Source organism: Vanessa cardui, chromosome 16, assembly GCF_905220365.1.
Source record: "Vanessa cardui chromosome 16, ilVanCard2.1, whole genome shotgun sequence".
Classification (NCBI taxonomy): domain Eukaryota; kingdom Metazoa; phylum Arthropoda; class Insecta; order Lepidoptera; family Nymphalidae; genus Vanessa; species Vanessa cardui.
Genome location: NC_061138.1, coordinates 1676180 through 1692858, shown reverse-complemented (window position 1 = coordinate 1692858; position 16679 = coordinate 1676180). Strand labels below are relative to the sequence as shown.

The 16679-nt window shown below is 31.0% G+C and overlaps 1 protein-coding gene across 1 annotated transcript in view; it reads left to right on the top strand.

Annotated features, from left to right (window-relative positions):
* LOC124536111 (TBC1 domain family member 12-like) overlaps positions 1–9529 on the top strand; it is a 49426-nt gene extending 39897 nt beyond the window's left edge. The window contains exons 3-7 of the mRNA XM_047112559.1: positions 2120–2326; positions 3919–4534; positions 5700–5828; positions 6791–6983; positions 8823–9529. Of these exons, the coding sequence (XP_046968515.1) occupies positions 2120–2326; positions 3919–4534; positions 5700–5828; positions 6791–6983; positions 8823–9037 (1360 nt within the window). The 3' untranslated portion in view covers positions 9038–9529. The remainder of the gene's footprint in view (positions 1–2119; positions 2327–3918; positions 4535–5699; positions 5829–6790; positions 6984–8822) is intronic.
* The last annotated feature ends 7150 nt before the right edge of the window (positions 9530–16679 follow it).

Genomic DNA, 16679 nt, shown 5'->3' with positions numbered 1-16679 from the left:
ATGTTGTTTATTTGTTGATGCATAATTCGATATAATGTTGATATAATCTTATCCGAGCTGTTTCAGGCATCTATCTTATCTGCCATTGACCCCATTTTGTAGAGGAAAATTGGCACTTAACCAATACTTTTGCGGATACAACGTGTCCCTCAAATTTATAACCTAACCAGATGCTCTCATTTAAGTGAAAATTAATTTCAAGTATCCAAGACTGTAATAAAAGGGATTTTTAACAAAAATATAGGAAGAGTAGGCCAATACAATATATATTACTAAGTTTATTCTACAATTTGCTGAAAAATTATCCACCAACTTATGCCATATGAAAGAAAACCTAATAAAATACGAATCATCGGCTTATATACTATATAGGTCGACGAATACCTATAATAATAGGATTAATTAAACTTCGTTCTAAATCATATTCCTTTAAAAAAATACATTTTGTTGTTTTTGTAGAGACTTTAATTAAGAAACTTTTTGACTGTGCGTTGGCGTTTATTATTAAAAACGTTTAACATTACGACTTGGTATTCTCATTCACAAACAACGCAATATATACAAGCGTTCACCGTAAATCTTTCAGAAAATCTGGTGCTCGTATATAGTTGAATAGGTATATATCATCGAGCGTGGAATGATTACGGCCGCCCTTTGCGACTAAATTATTCCATTACGATCTCTATATCTAAAGGAACACGAGTTAAAATCCCATTTGCATGCACAAGTACTTCGTGTGCATGGCAAGTCACGAACGGAGAGAACATTGCAATCGGCAGTTAGCCGGGAATTTCCTACAATTACGATGGTGTGCTTGTGTGCACTTACTAGCTGTTGATTTCCTTTTGTGTTATTGGATTTATGTCGACTTATTAAAGGGGAGAATTGACTGGTTTTGTTTTGAAAGGGTAGTGCTTGATGATTACAATAATATTGCACCTTCATTATGTACTTGATCCAATAAAAAGAGTTTTTTTTTTGTTTTCGTAATTCTAATTTTTATTCTTTTCATTTAAATATCAAGTAAGTTTGTTTGTTGTTAATTTTTGAACAACTTCCATATTTATATAATAGATGAAAACAGTTACCCTGGTTATTGTCAAAAAATCAAAAAATAATAATTACCGACTTTGCTTTTGCCATTTTTTAAAATTTTCTTATTATTTTTCATGGATCTATCGATGGTAAAAATGCCGTACAAAAGTATATGACCAATTATATGTACTTACTCTACCTACACTTTTGGATTCTCATCAGCACTCATTTGGACAGCTTACAAGTGAAGGCATAGTGCTAAATCTTATTATTTTATGCTCCTATATCGTTCTAAATACGTCACCTGGTGGTTCATATGACCGAACCATTTTTTGGACAGGGGCCTGTAGTCTATTAAGGAGCTTACGCAAAAACCAATATGACTCCAGAACGAAAATGCATAACTTACTATAGTTCTGTATCAATAGATGTTTAAGCTCGCTTCGATTCCCATATGAGATATATCGAACCAATCAATAGTTCGTTAATTTTCAAATCGTTTGCTATTAATGTGTTAATAAACAGCTGTTAAATAGTAACACCGTATTTGCTAATTACGATACCGATTACGAAGCGGCTCGATCGAAAACGAGTTAGCTATAAAGTTGAGCAAACGATTTTTAGTAGAGCCGTTTTATGTTTGGTAATTATGATGTCATCGTTTTCATGATATTGTTTTTGACTGTACCACTAGTTCGCAATGCATTCAACTCAAGCAGATGTTTACGAGATTTAGTTATTGAAACATTTGACTTTTAAAGGAAATCGAACTAGTAACTTCGGTTCTCGTTACGTAGACCTAAATTAAGCGAAATTATTTTATGTAAACACTAGTCGTTGCTCGCGGATTTGCTTGCGTTTTAGAGCGTTGGTTGTTTATGTGTTAGGCAAACAACGTTGCATATATTCTTGCTTGAAGTTCATGTTTGCTTCACACCAAATTTCAGCAAATTCCGTTCATCGGTGTGGTCGTGTAAGAGCGACATACATACAGAGTTACTTTCACATTTATAATATTAATGTTGATAAAGATTTCAGTAGTTTCAAATAATGTTTGTAATTTGATCGACAATATCTATTTCAGACCTTCAAACCTACCAGCAAAATGCACGGAAGAGGCACTGCGACACAAGGCAGAACACGCTAGAATGGTCGAGGCAGCGAGGCGAAGAGTGGAAAGAGAGGCAGCAGCAAGGCATGCGAGATTGCAAGAATCGATACGAATGGAGGAGAGACTCGCAAGACACGCGCGTGAATGGACGCAGACAATACTACCGGATTGGCATAACATGTAAGACCGATTGAAATCATTAGCGCCCCAACGTTTGTTCTATTGGTGAATGAATGATAATGAATGAATGAGCGATTATAGTGAGAGTAAATGCAGAGCATACTGAATGGTAAATAGAGCGGAGTTAAATGTTTGTACGTATTCAGGAATGTCATACAATATCAATGGAGAATTTGAATTTTTTAGAAGAAAATAGTTTTAAATATTTTTAATGGCATATTCCAATATGCCCAAAGTATTTTGTCTTGCACTTTATTTTTATAAAAGAAAGAGAAACTATAATTATTATATAGTTATTTAATTATCTAATTGAGACAATTTTAACAATTACTAATAAAATATAGTCAGTAATTTCTTTTCTTGGAAATTATTGTTACGAAACGCGTCAGTCAATCGTTACATTGGCTACAGAGCGGTATATAGATGTAATTAATGCTTACATATGCATGTTACGAGTGTATAGCTATCATCAAATAAACTTGCACGAGTTCGTGTTATACCCAAGGGTAAAAAGTCGATCGACATGTGATTACGTAATATCTATGAACGTGAATATACTTCCAGTCCATATAATTTGAAAAATTAAGTGATTTTTGATAACTACGTGTATCGTAATTGACCCCGTTCGAAGTTCAAGTTTTACAATGACATATACATATGTATATGAGATTATGACGTAAACATAACTAATTTATCTCTCTCTATACAAAGAAAAATACTTTATTAAATCAATATGTAGGCGATGTGATCTTCATGACATTCCAAATTTCTAATTGAAATCATTGAAATATAATGGAATACTTTGTATATGAATACTGCCTATTCATCGTAAGTTTATTCCGGTTACTCTTATCTGTTTTCAGAATAGGTTAAGACTGTCAATAGTTATAACAATTTAGGTGTATAATTAAGTAGAAAAAAATCGATGCGGGTAAAATAGCTAAAATAAGAAAATAATGCGTATTTTCATAATAAATATCCGATTGGTTGCGTAAAATTTTCTCTCTCCGATTGTAAAGTAAATCTGAAAGTGTGTATAAATATTCCGACGTCATTTTGTTTTTCGTTCCAACCAGCCGTTATCTACCACAGACGTCCTATCCATCATCCGCTAAGTCATAATGAGATCGGGTTATATATTGTGAAGTGAACAATGCTCGCGATTTACATGAAACCCATTGTTTTTGTTTATTTCTTTGCAATCACTATTGTTGTATTGAATTTAACCCGTGTTATCTCTGCTGCTGTTTAATGGGCTTTTTTTGGCGCATATTGTTTGAGTCTTAATATTTTTTTACTTAATTTATTCATTTTTTTACATGCTTGTAATCGTGTATCACAATAGCCCAATCCTTACTTTATTGTATGTTTTGCGAATGTTCGATATTATGTTTATTATTAGAAAAATATAGAGTAGTTACAAACGAAATTTTAAAACGTTTTTTTTTTTTTATATTTTGGGTACTTCCCAAGAGCTAAAAATACTATAATTTCTTGTCAATTATGAAATTGCCAAATTCAAACCTTAATCTCATTTATGTAGTAGTATGTAATTCGATTTAATTTCAATAAAATTAAATGTTCTCTTTCAGGAAAAACGCAAAACGCACACTCGATCTTTGGTGGTGCGGACTTCCACCGGCGATAAGGGGTAGAGTCTGGCAGCTCGCTATTGAAAATAAATTGAAAATAACACACGAAATGTACGAGGATTACGTCGCCAAAGCGAAACAGAAACTCCAAGAAGCACAGCTAAGGAGGAAACGGTTAAAAGTCCACACGAAAAACTCCTGCGACTGTAAACACGACGAACCCAAGAAAGATGACCAAAAAGTAGAAGACAGGCTTTCTAGCGAGGAATTCTCAAAATGTGACGAGAGATCGTCGAAAAGAACGGAGAAGTTGTCCAAAATGGACGACAGGATTGAGGAGAATTCGGAAAAGCCAAGATTGGGATTGCCGAGGAACTTTAGTGAGCAGAACTTGAAATCTATAAACGTCGATCCTGGGCCGAAGAAGTGTTGTTCGAAATCTAACCCCAATTTACTGGATTATAGTGACGAATGTTCCATGGAGCTAATTCAGTTGGACATAGCGCGGACGTTTCCACATTTGTGTATATTTCAACCTGGTGGTCCGTATTTTGACGTGCTACACGAACTGTTAGCGGCGTACGTCTGTTACAGGCCAGATATCGGTTATATTCAGGTAATTATTAATATTTATAAAGATTTTATTTTTCACAGAAGTGTTAGAGCAAATCAAATTAAAATAAACTTTATTCAAGTGGGCTTGTACATGCACTTTTAAATCGTCATTTAACAATTAAGTGAAGCTATCACTAGTTACGGAAAATAGATTCTACCGAGAAGAACGGGCAAGAAAATCAGAAGTTTCTCTTTCAACATTTAAAAAATACAATCATATTAGTTAAATACAATATATGTAATGCCTGGAAGTCAACAGATATTATTAATTCCAAGATTTTTTATCATCTACAAAATCTTGTATCGAATAATATGCCTTTTTTAACAATGGATTGTTTTTATAAACGATTTAAATTTACGAAACGGCAAAGTTAAAAATGTCTGCAAAAATGAGCGCAAACATTTGTTGACTTTTTTGGTAACAATGACAGGAGACTTACAATTGGGATAACGGATTTTTAAAAGCTATTTAATTGACGCCATAAGAAATATGAAGTACTTCTTAAATTGCCAATTCGTCACAAAATTTTGGAGCTAAGACATTATGTCCCGAATTACAAAGATTTGCTTTTTCCTGATCTGGTGTTAGATTTTCAGACCTTGTAACTTGTAGTTTAAAAGCTAGCTAAACTAACGAGGCAGAATAATACAAAGTTTAATAACGAAAATTGTCTTGATGGTATATTTTGTATAACACCCACACACTGCGTTTGACATAAACCAAATTAGTAATAATAGTCGTGGATTCTGATGACAAGCTCTATCATATATCAATATGACATATTTAATTTGGGTTAATTGATATTGGGGTTTGATGATATAGTTTTACACGTACTTTTTATTTTTTATGTTATGTATTCGCATTTTATTATTATAATTTTTAAATCTATGTCTTCGTTAACTGTATTACAATTATATTTGATATTTGTATGTCGATACGGTACCAAGTATACCTCTTCGTTTTTATTCTGTAAGCAATTTCATTTTCTTTAGGTTATCTAGTTTAAAAAAAGCAGGAGTATGAGTATCTATGGACTTATTTCCAATAGGGAATGTTTATTTAGGATGTAGAAGCTGTATTTATTTTCCAATTAGGTTCTAAAACAATGATTTGTTTTAAAATTTAATTGTTGGTCTGTTGCTACATACTGAGATGTGTTTTCCAGGGTATGTCATTCATAGCTGCCGTGCTCATATTAAACATGGAAGCGCCTCAAGCATTCGTCTGCTTCGCCAACCTCCTCGACGGGCCAGTTCTACGCGCCGCTTTTACAAGAGACGGTGAAACCATGCAGGTAAAAATTAAACTAGATTGATATTTAATCAAATCAAATTATACCTTATTCAAGTAGATTTTTACGATCACCTTTGAATTGTCTTTTAACAACTATATAAAAAACTGCCACCGGTTTGGAAAGTAGATTTTACCGGTAAGAACGGACAAGAAAGCCGGTTGTTACTCTTTATTTTTTTTTAATTGTATATGTCGGCGCGGAGCCACGAATTTAAGAAAAACACATGTCCAGAAATGATTATTTTAATAATTTAAAACTGTTTCATTGTTAAATGAATAATTTTTGAAATGTTAAATTACTCTGAAATGTTTTAATGTTTGTAAACAACTGTTATCTTGAGTGAATAAGTCTACCCGCATATTTTTGTTATAAAAGATCAAGCGCCCGCCGGTATCGACAGACTTGGTCGAGCCGTCGGAGCGATCGGACCGCCTCATATTGGAATAAATCAGAGAGGATTATTTCCTGAGTTTTATTTCATACCACCGAAAATGGTTAAAGATCGAAACTCTGACACTTGTGACGTCATGTTTTTTTAAAAACGGTTATATATGTGTTCAATAAATTGTAACGTATGAGAATAACAATGAATGGAGACACCAATTTTTAACTTTGCCGTTTAGTAAATTCAAATCGTTTGTTAAAAATACATTGGTAGAAAAAGCATACTATTCGATACAAGATTTTGTAGATGATAAAAAAGCGTGGAGTTAATACCTGTTGACTTCCAAGCAGGATACATTAATTGAAATAATTTTATTTAATTAACGTGACGTTGTATTTTTTAAATGTTAAAAAAGAGTAACTACTGAGTTTCTTGCCGGTTCCTCTCGGTAGAATCTACTTTCCGAACCGGTGGTAGCTTCGCTTAATTTTAAAATGACGATTCAAAAGTGCTTATAAAAGCCTACTTGAATAAAGTTTATTTTGATTTTTGAAAAATATAAAACGCGCGTGCGCAGCGGCTGTGGCGCGCGTACGGTCGGCTGCTGAGGCGGCGGCTGCCGGCGCTGGCGGGCGCGCTGGCGCCGGAGCTGTACCTGCTGGAGTGGCTGTACACGGCGTTCGCCAAGGCCATGCCGCTGGACGCCGCGTGCCGCGTGTGGGACGTGTTCCTGCGCGACGGAGACTCCTTCCTCTTCAACGCCGCGCTCGGTACGACCCCGCCCCCCCCCTCCTAACACGCGTTTAGAGCCTTATTGAAGCATTGTTATCTGCTATATATTATTTATTGTAGTTTATATATTATTTATTATACATTGGTATATATTATTTAATAATAAATATAAAAAAAAAAAAAAAAAAAAAATCAGTGTGGGCCACGTCTCCCAAGAAGACGACAAAAATGATTTCCAGCGAAGATCTGCTGATGTTTAGTATAAATATAAAACGCCAAAATGTAATTGAATATAAAATGTAAAAAAAGGCACGGGCATCTGCGAGCCTGTGGATGTTGTATTTTTTAAAAAAAAAAGCATTGTTATTACATACCTTATGTCACGGTGCCATTTCTATATAAAAATAAGTACTAATGCAAATCAATTCTGATTCGAAGCAGCATTGGGGAACTTACGTATTAATATACAGGGTTATTGGTAACTCGACGTATATTTACGTTAGGGTGTGATAGGGGTGACTATTTGCAATAATTTTAACCCCCATATCCAAAAGTGAACCATTTTAGAGTTTTTTATTTCTTTTCAAAATTTCTCAAAAATGCAACTTCAATAATTTATTTAAAAAAAAGTTTCAATTAAAATCTATTTTTTTCTTTTGTTTTATAAAAACGATTAAACACTGGATATTTTTCAATATTTAAACTATAGTTATCGGTCCAAATTTAAAAATGCGAGACGGAAAACGAAATTATTTCAATATTTTATAAAAAAAATCCTCAAATATGCCTTAAAAACAAAAAAATCCATTATGAAACATAGCCTGCAGATAATTTTAAAAAATTGATAGTCACCCCTATCACCTCCTAACGGATATATGTCGAATTACCAATAACCCTGTATATATTACTGATCAGTTAGGCCGACAGCAAATATGAAATCGTTGTCATTGGTTATATGTTGGTATCTATCCCCAAGCCTTTGTATTCTAAACACAAGCTCGTAATAGATCCTTCATTACATCTTCATAACAATTATATATTTAAACAATTACATAACACGCTATCCTAACGATTGCCTTGAAACTATAACTAATGCAAATGTTGTACTGACCCCGTTTAAGCCAACGGCACGGCCAAGGAACGCAACGTACAAATTGTATTCTATTAATGTTTGGAAACTAGAAAGTATATTAGTTATCAATATATTATTATTATTTTAAAGGATATTTTTGAAGGGCATATTTCAATACCTGTTTTATAAAATAATATATATGAACTTAAATACAGTTTTAAAAACAAACGACGATTTTTTTTTCGTTTTATGCCAGCTATATTATTTTCAATAATATTTCATTTAAAAGAAAATGGCCAGTTATAATGAGAATAGGTAACTCAAAGTAAAATAAAATAGTCCATTGAAAAACAATTAATAAATTGTACAAAAAATTTCCAATAAAGTACCTAATAACAATAAGAAACATAAAAAAGAATTAGGTCATATAATATATTGAATTATGATATTAATAAGGTGCCAATGATGTTCTAGTAAACAGATATGTCATTAACGCGCAAAAAGTGAAGACTAGAAAACGTCCTAATTGGGACGTTTGCCTTTAGTCGTTTTCATCATAATTATGCCAGTAATACTTTATAATACATCATAATTATGTAGTAATACGTTTTGCGTAATTAAAACATCTAGTTATCCCTTTTACTTATTGTTTTTATCAAGCTATCCTTTTTACTTGTAACGAAATGTAAAATAAACGGTCCCCGGCGCGGCACACTTTTTTCTGTTGTTTAGTATGGGTATAACATATTTGTTTATTAGAATATCATTGTTAGTTGCACAATAATAACGAACTATATAATTTCAGGTATCCTCCATCTGTACCAAGACGAGCTCAAAGACATGGACTTTATATCCGCCGCTCAGTTCCTCACCAAACTCCCTGAAGACCTCGACCCAGAGGCTCTATTCAAGAGCATAGCCTCCATCTCCATGACCCTCGACGGAATGTCCTTCGAGGAGCTGGTCTCCTGCTGCCCTGTAGAAGACAGCCTAGACGATGACGTCACGCTTCAGTTATGATATACATGTGAGTGGGTGTTCAATGGATTATTTAAGTTATAGTATTTAATGAAATCGTAGTTAGGTTTTGATACTTAGTTAACAATCTATTGAAATGATAATCAATTCTTCAACCATTTTCCACCAAATCATGTAAAACTTTTGTATACTAGCAGATTGCAATAATCTAAAATTCAACGACTAACTATCGCTTATATTCAAATTTCAAGTTTATTCTAAACGAAAACAGCATTGCCATATTTAAATTGAAAATCTAATATTTCACATCATTACTCTATATTAGATAGCAAATAATAAATCTTAACGATATTATCTAACGAAGTTCTAAAAACGGTTTCAGAATTAATGAAATCAGTCCATATATGTAGCGTTCGAAATAATTAAACAATGTATCCAAAATTATTAAACAAAATAATTTAAGAAGCTGGTCTTCTGTTAAAATTATTATTATATTTCATGACATTATTTATAAAAAAAAACTGTAATAGTACGACACAACTTAGATGTAGCATCAGCAAAATTCGTAAAACCGATCATACCCGAATCAAGTACGCTATGCCAAATTATCAATATTTATTTCTTATGTGAATATGATCTTTATACAAATCTAATCACTTGTAATATCATATATATCCGTCAATTTGACACGTCGATTTACATGCACTTGCTTTCTCGGGTTGAACTGACGCGAGTATCTATAGCGACGAATAGCGTAGAATGGCGCGATAGGGAGCTATTTCTATTGGTTGTATAAATCGACAGTAATCGGTTTTATTGAATTTGCCGATGCTACATCTAAGTCGTCTCGTACTGTATGTTTCAATGGCAGGAGTAGTAAAGGCCTTCAATTTATATGTATATTGTTAATACTTATTGCAAACAGTTCTGGATAAATAAATCTTTATAATACTATAACACTCATCCACGTATCTAAAACCGTTCTCGTTTAACTTTCAAATATAACTTCGCCGACATTCAAAGCGTATAGTTAGATTACGACCAATGATATCATTTCATTTCAAGGTCAAAGTTGTTTGTATACCAACTCCTGCCAAACGAGATCGGATATATTTTGGGATATTTGTAATTAAAAGTAGCAACATTTATTAGACGAATAATTATCAAACTAGTGTTGTTACTATTATAAATATACATAGGTATCGATCCTTGTAAATTTATGAGGGCCGTGGATATGTATAGAAAATTTTTTTCCTCAATAATTAACATATTTAATTACGATAGAAGTAATCGTGTTATGAAAAATTGTGATCTGTGCACCAATTTTTTTAAGGTAGTATCATAGATATTAAAGAATGTATATAAATTATTTAGAACGCATATTATTTAATCAAAAATTCTTTAATAATCTGTGTCTATAATATGATAGTTTGTACATATTTTCCTCATATAAATAATATAGTTCTAAATATAAATGTCTTGTAATTGGATCTAATTTTGTTTAGATCGGTAAGATTTTGAGGACTAAGCTACAATTTGATATGCTACTTAACTATAAAGAATCTCAAAACGCCATTTTATTTATTGTTACAGACATTTTTAGACGACCTCCAATTAAAATATAATTCATATTCGAATCAATAAACGTGTATGATGTATCATTCATATTCATCAGTCGGCTTAAAAGGGCCTATGACTTTAAGTATCAGCTAGTTAAAGAATAAAAATAAAGAAAACTATAATCTATATTACAATACATCGATATTAATATCTCTTTTTTACATATCACTCACTTGGATTCAAATTAAATCAAATGTACTTATTCTCCTAAAATTAATTAAAGCATTTTTTTAATAAATATTTACTACTCTATTAAAACTACCACCGGCTTGAAAATATCCATATTTAATTTAACAATTTATTTCCTAGGTGTTTTCGTTTATATTTTATATTTCTTTAATACACAGTAGAACGCTGATTATCCGAATTATTGGGGATCGGGGTCGATTCGGATAACCGGACATAGACTGCTACTAAAGAAAAACGAATCGAACACATAGAATAAAACTTTATAAAGCTTAACAAAGACAATTTACAAAAACTCTCTGTAGAACTTGTTCTGAAGTTGTAAATGTTAAAAATACAAAGTATAAACATTACTTGTTTTTAATTTTTTATTTTATACTTAGAACCGCTTCGGATAATTGGCGATTCGTTTAATCGGCGTTCGGATAATTCGCGTTCTACTGTATAAAAATATTACAAACTTGAAATAATGCAGTTATTTCAATAACACAAATGTTACCGGAGATGCTTTAAACTGTATTCGATTAAAATAATCACAATCATGATCAATGTTCAAAGCAATTTCAAACTTAAATTGTCACTAGAAATGTAGCAAGTGTAGTCGTGTTAGACAAATTAACTGCTTATATATATAAGTGGTGTAAACACATATCACAGTAGAGATATATAAAGCTCAGTTTAGAATATTTATATATAATATCTAATACATATTAATACTACCTTATTTTTTTTTAACTATTTAGTATTACCACCTCATTCAATAAATAATTTATGTCAACTAATAAATAACGCCTGTTTTGTTTATTGTTAATATAATCTAATATTTTAATACTAAATTAGATATTGGTTTGTCTGTCTATAAGTGTTTAATACATGGACAAACATACTGGTTGGTATATATGTATGTCTGTCATTAAGCATGAAGGTTCCTTCACCGCCGAACATGGCTATTTAACGTGTACCAATAAAAAAAATAGTAAAGAGTACGGACAGCAAAACATATATTATTTAAAATTATATATTGATTTGTGCTTCAGGCGTTATTAAATTTATTTATGCAATACAATTAACAATTTAATTTAGTTAACTCTCCTCTCAATAATCATGTTATAGATTATCTTTCTTCTGTTTTCATAATTACTTAATACCATTGATTGACAGTAAGAGGCGTATCAGACACGTGAATATTGTGTGAACTACCACAAAATCAGATTCTATTAAAAACGTTTCTTTATTGGTACGGGTTGTAATCATACTAACATTAAAACTTATGTATATCTTCTAATGATTAATATTCGTTTATATATAATCCAGTGATGTAAATAATGTAAATAGTTATTATATAAAAATTGTCAATTAAATTTAATTTGTAATTATTGTATAATTATTTCAATGTATCTATGAAAATCAATCAACGAGTAGTCGGACCGGCCTAATAGTTAACGTGTAATCGAAAGAACTTTCGAATCTTTAATATTAATTATTATTAATTAAATATATTTATATTAATAATTAGAGATTGTCTGTTTATATGTAAATTGCAAAATTTGTTTGTCTCAACTTTTGTTATATACTGTCTATACTTCAAAAGAATGCTGTTTGACTTATTACTATGAATATATTTTTTTTTATATATTAATATAATTAATCAGCCAGTGTAAGCCTTGAGATAAATAAATTTTGCTAAAGAAAATTAATGTCGTTTAAACTCCGACGCCACACATTCGATAAAATGATAACTGCGTGTTATCTTCAACCAACATCATTTTTAGATCTTTGAAAAAAAATGATTGCTAGAGCTAACTTTCAAGTAGTACATTGGAAGTCTTTAGAATATTTTCATGTTTTTACTTTAACAAGTGCCAAATATCAAACAATAAAAAGGAATCTAATTTTGTAATGTATTTTTTGGATTTTTACAAACATATTTCCAATTCATTAAAATTATTCATATATAGTAAAAATTAGAGCGAATGTGTGGCGCCGACGTAATTTTATGTAGATTTAATTTTTAACAGCTTTAATAAAACTTTGTAGTGTAGATATCTTGCCACATTGAAAAATACTGTAAATTGTTTGAGTTTATAGCTTATAAAATTATATTTAAAAATATATATTCACTTTTTATTTTGCACTTTATTGAGATTGCTGTCTTTCTAAAAAGATATTTTAATATATATAAGGTACATTTTATATATATCTAGTTAATATATTTAATTATAAATAAATGTATCTGTTTATAAATTAATGTATAAATATGAATAAATAATTATTGGTATTCATTAAAAAATTAAATATTTATTAAATTAGACTTTTGAACTGCATATTGCAACATTGATACTGAATGCCAACTATATTTCGACCTGGTCCTTATTTACTATAGACCTGATGAAACACCCACACATATATAAGATATAAACATTACACACATATTTAGACAAAAAAGTTATTTTCATTTGTTTTTTAATAAAATGATTTCATATGTATTATTATAAAAGATAGATAGAATAGTACTTAAAAAATGTGTGTGTTTTATTAGTTCTAATTAAGTTAGGACTAGTTAGAATTGGAATTTGGTTTAAAGTATATACATAATATATATTAGTATGTTTAATTGTATGTATACCTTTATTATGTTGAATATATTGTATGCTTAGTTAAATGAAACGAATAAATGTGTTTCATTTATAATGTTTAGTGTTAGTTAAATGCAGTTGTGATGTGGACTGATATTAAAATAATGCCATCTCGTGTAATTTTAATTAAATTAATATTAATAATGTATCAAGAGTAACTTGGCCCCATAATTTAAAGTTTTAATTATAAAATAAAATTTATCAATACAAACTTTGTTTTTATTTATTTCCTATTTTACTTCCATGAATGGTTTATGTGAAAGACGATTTGGCTGTAGAGATTTTTACTTGTGAGATATGACAACATCACATACATTACTCTGATCCCCATGTAAGTAGCTAAAGCACTTTGTGTTTTGGAAAATCAGAAGTAACGACGGTACCACAAACACCCAGACCCAAGACGACATAGAAAACTAATGGTAATCTACATCGACTCGGCCGGGAATCGAACTCAGGACCTCGGAGTGGCGTACCCATGATAACCGGCGTACACACCACTCGACCACGGAGGTCGTCAAACGTCAATGACGTCAGACAGGGTTAAGGATGAGGGCAGGAATGAGGATAATTAATATTACATTGTTATTAGATATTGTATCTTTTAATTGGCAATTGACAGATGACCTTCCAAACTACAACCGCGACATACGTTTTCCCAGTCAAATTATATTTGTCGAATTACAAGATTCTTCCAAACTATCTTTATCAATACTAAGTTAAAAGTCTTGTTTACTCGTAGTAATACTTATATAATATACTTATTGATTGTTAAAGACTCATACAACAAACATGCTAAGCACACATAGCTTTCTGACGATAATACTTGAACAATGGACATGATCCTATAGAAAACTTTTAAGGCATAGACTTTCTGGAAAAGGTAAGATAAGTGACCCTGTTAAGTGTTTACCATCGCCAAAAGATATGGTCGCTGTTAGAAATATTGAATATTTCTTTAATCGAAAGTGCGCTACCAACCTTAAATATTAAGATGTTATATTCTTTTTCCCGGTTTTTACACTGGCTCACTCACCTTTCAAATCTGACTACAATACCTAGTATTGCTGTTTGGTAGCAAGATGCCTGATGATTGGGTAATATTTACCTAGATGAGGTTGCTTTAAGCTAAACCATCAAGTATAAATACTATTAGAATTATTTTGGCGAACTAGCAAATGGTTTACTTGATGGTAAGTGGTATCCTCTGCATATACCCATTGTCACTGTAAGAAATATTAACTATCCTCACATTAATAACCTTATCCAGACTGGCTGGCACAAAGACCTAAACCAATGAGTGAAAAATGTGTGATTTAACGATTCACCGCTCTTAATAAAAAACTAGCGATACTCTTACGGCAGGCGTGGTGCTTCCGCGAGTGCTTTTCAAAGGCTGGAACAGCTGATCTTCAATCGCTCGCTTTTTGATTCGATTTATCGTCAGTTATAGAATTCGAAATATTTATTTTAAGTTATCTTTAGTCAGTAATTGAATGTTTTGCTAGTATATTCAAAAACAAATACATTTTATTCATACGCCGTGTATTTTTATTAACTTGCACTTTTGCTATTTGAAAGGTGAAGGCGTAATAATATATCGTATCGTTAATAATGATGTGATTGAGAAAATAAAGCTTTAGTTTTATGAATTCTGTGTTTCCGTGGTTGCAATGAACAACATTAAAGAAAATATTTAGAAAAATCATTGAAATACTATTTATTTAAGTAGCATCGATTTTATGTCGATATAAAGTTATGAGTCGGTTTTTCGCATCGTGTATTCTAGACTCAGTGGCGTTAATATATGGTTTCAATTTTTTTTTGAATGAATAAAATTCTTATTACATGCACATAATAGATAGTCCCATTATAAAATGCCCCGTCTGCTAGGGCCCTCAAGAGGTAAAATATTTTTTTAAATTAATACTTTGAACTACGAAACTATTATAATATCTCCGTATGAAACAAGGAATAAATAATTCCTAAGCGCGTTACGCATCTTCTAACAGATACGTACGTTACGTAATTATAATAATTATGATAAAATTGTTTTAAAAATTGATGTGTAACGGTATGATTTTAGAGGTTATCGACTAAGTACCGTTTCAGATAACCTCAATTTGTAGAATTAATGGAATTATACCTACATTATTATGCATACATTGGCTAATGTTGGTCTATTCCGATTTGGTTAAAACTAGAATAACTTTAATTGATTTTTAATTTATATCGTACTATACGCAGATAAAGTAAATAGGAAAGGCTTTAATTTATTCATCAGTTTGTACAAATTGTGCAAAATTTGAAAATATAATGTCGTAATAAATTATCGTTTATTAAATTTAAAAATGATTAGACTATACATTGCAATATCACGTCAAAAAACACAAAGTTATAGCACAGAATACATACAAACAATTAGAACACATTATAGCAGGGGAAAACAGAATCATATGGGTTCAACTTTTTAAGAATATGGGACGAAATATATGGGATAGAATATATAGATAAGAATAGATATATGGGATGAAACTCCGTATGAACTGATAATTAGTTATGTACTTATAATCTTGACCTTAAATAAGTTTTACTGATCGCTTTTCCTGCGTCATTGGGTTAAGTTAGTTATGACTTTAAGTTACAACGGGAGGACTTGAAAATTAAGTTAGTATTACGAAATAGAACACGATTGCCACGAAACGAGGACAATAAATCGAATTAAGACAATCTAACGTTTAATTTTATTTTAATCGACGTACGTTTTCTGAAAGAAATTCGTCATTTTCAGCATCCCTTGGCAGTATATTAAGTTACTTTAGGTTATTCGACATTTACTGATTTAAAAAATTACTGGGGACTCGTAATACGTAAAATTATTTAAATTTAAATTTTGTTTTTATTAAAAAAACATTTAAATTTAAATATGACAACATAATTTACTAAAAGTTTATGCCTCAGTTCACAGTAATAGTTTCTATGAAATTAATAAAGACGCATATTATATCGAGTCAAAAAGCTGCCATCCAGCTCGAATGAATTTGAGTTTTGACACTAGTTTATACGTGGAACTCTTACACCGATTTTTAAATTTCATCCGTTATAACCAGTCGGTGCAAGATCCTTAAATCCTTTTTCCAATCCATTTAATAGTTCGAGTGTAATTATGAAATAAGCAAAAACAAATTATGTTTATTATTCTTGATAAATTAACCTTTAGCATATATTTATTGACTTTAATT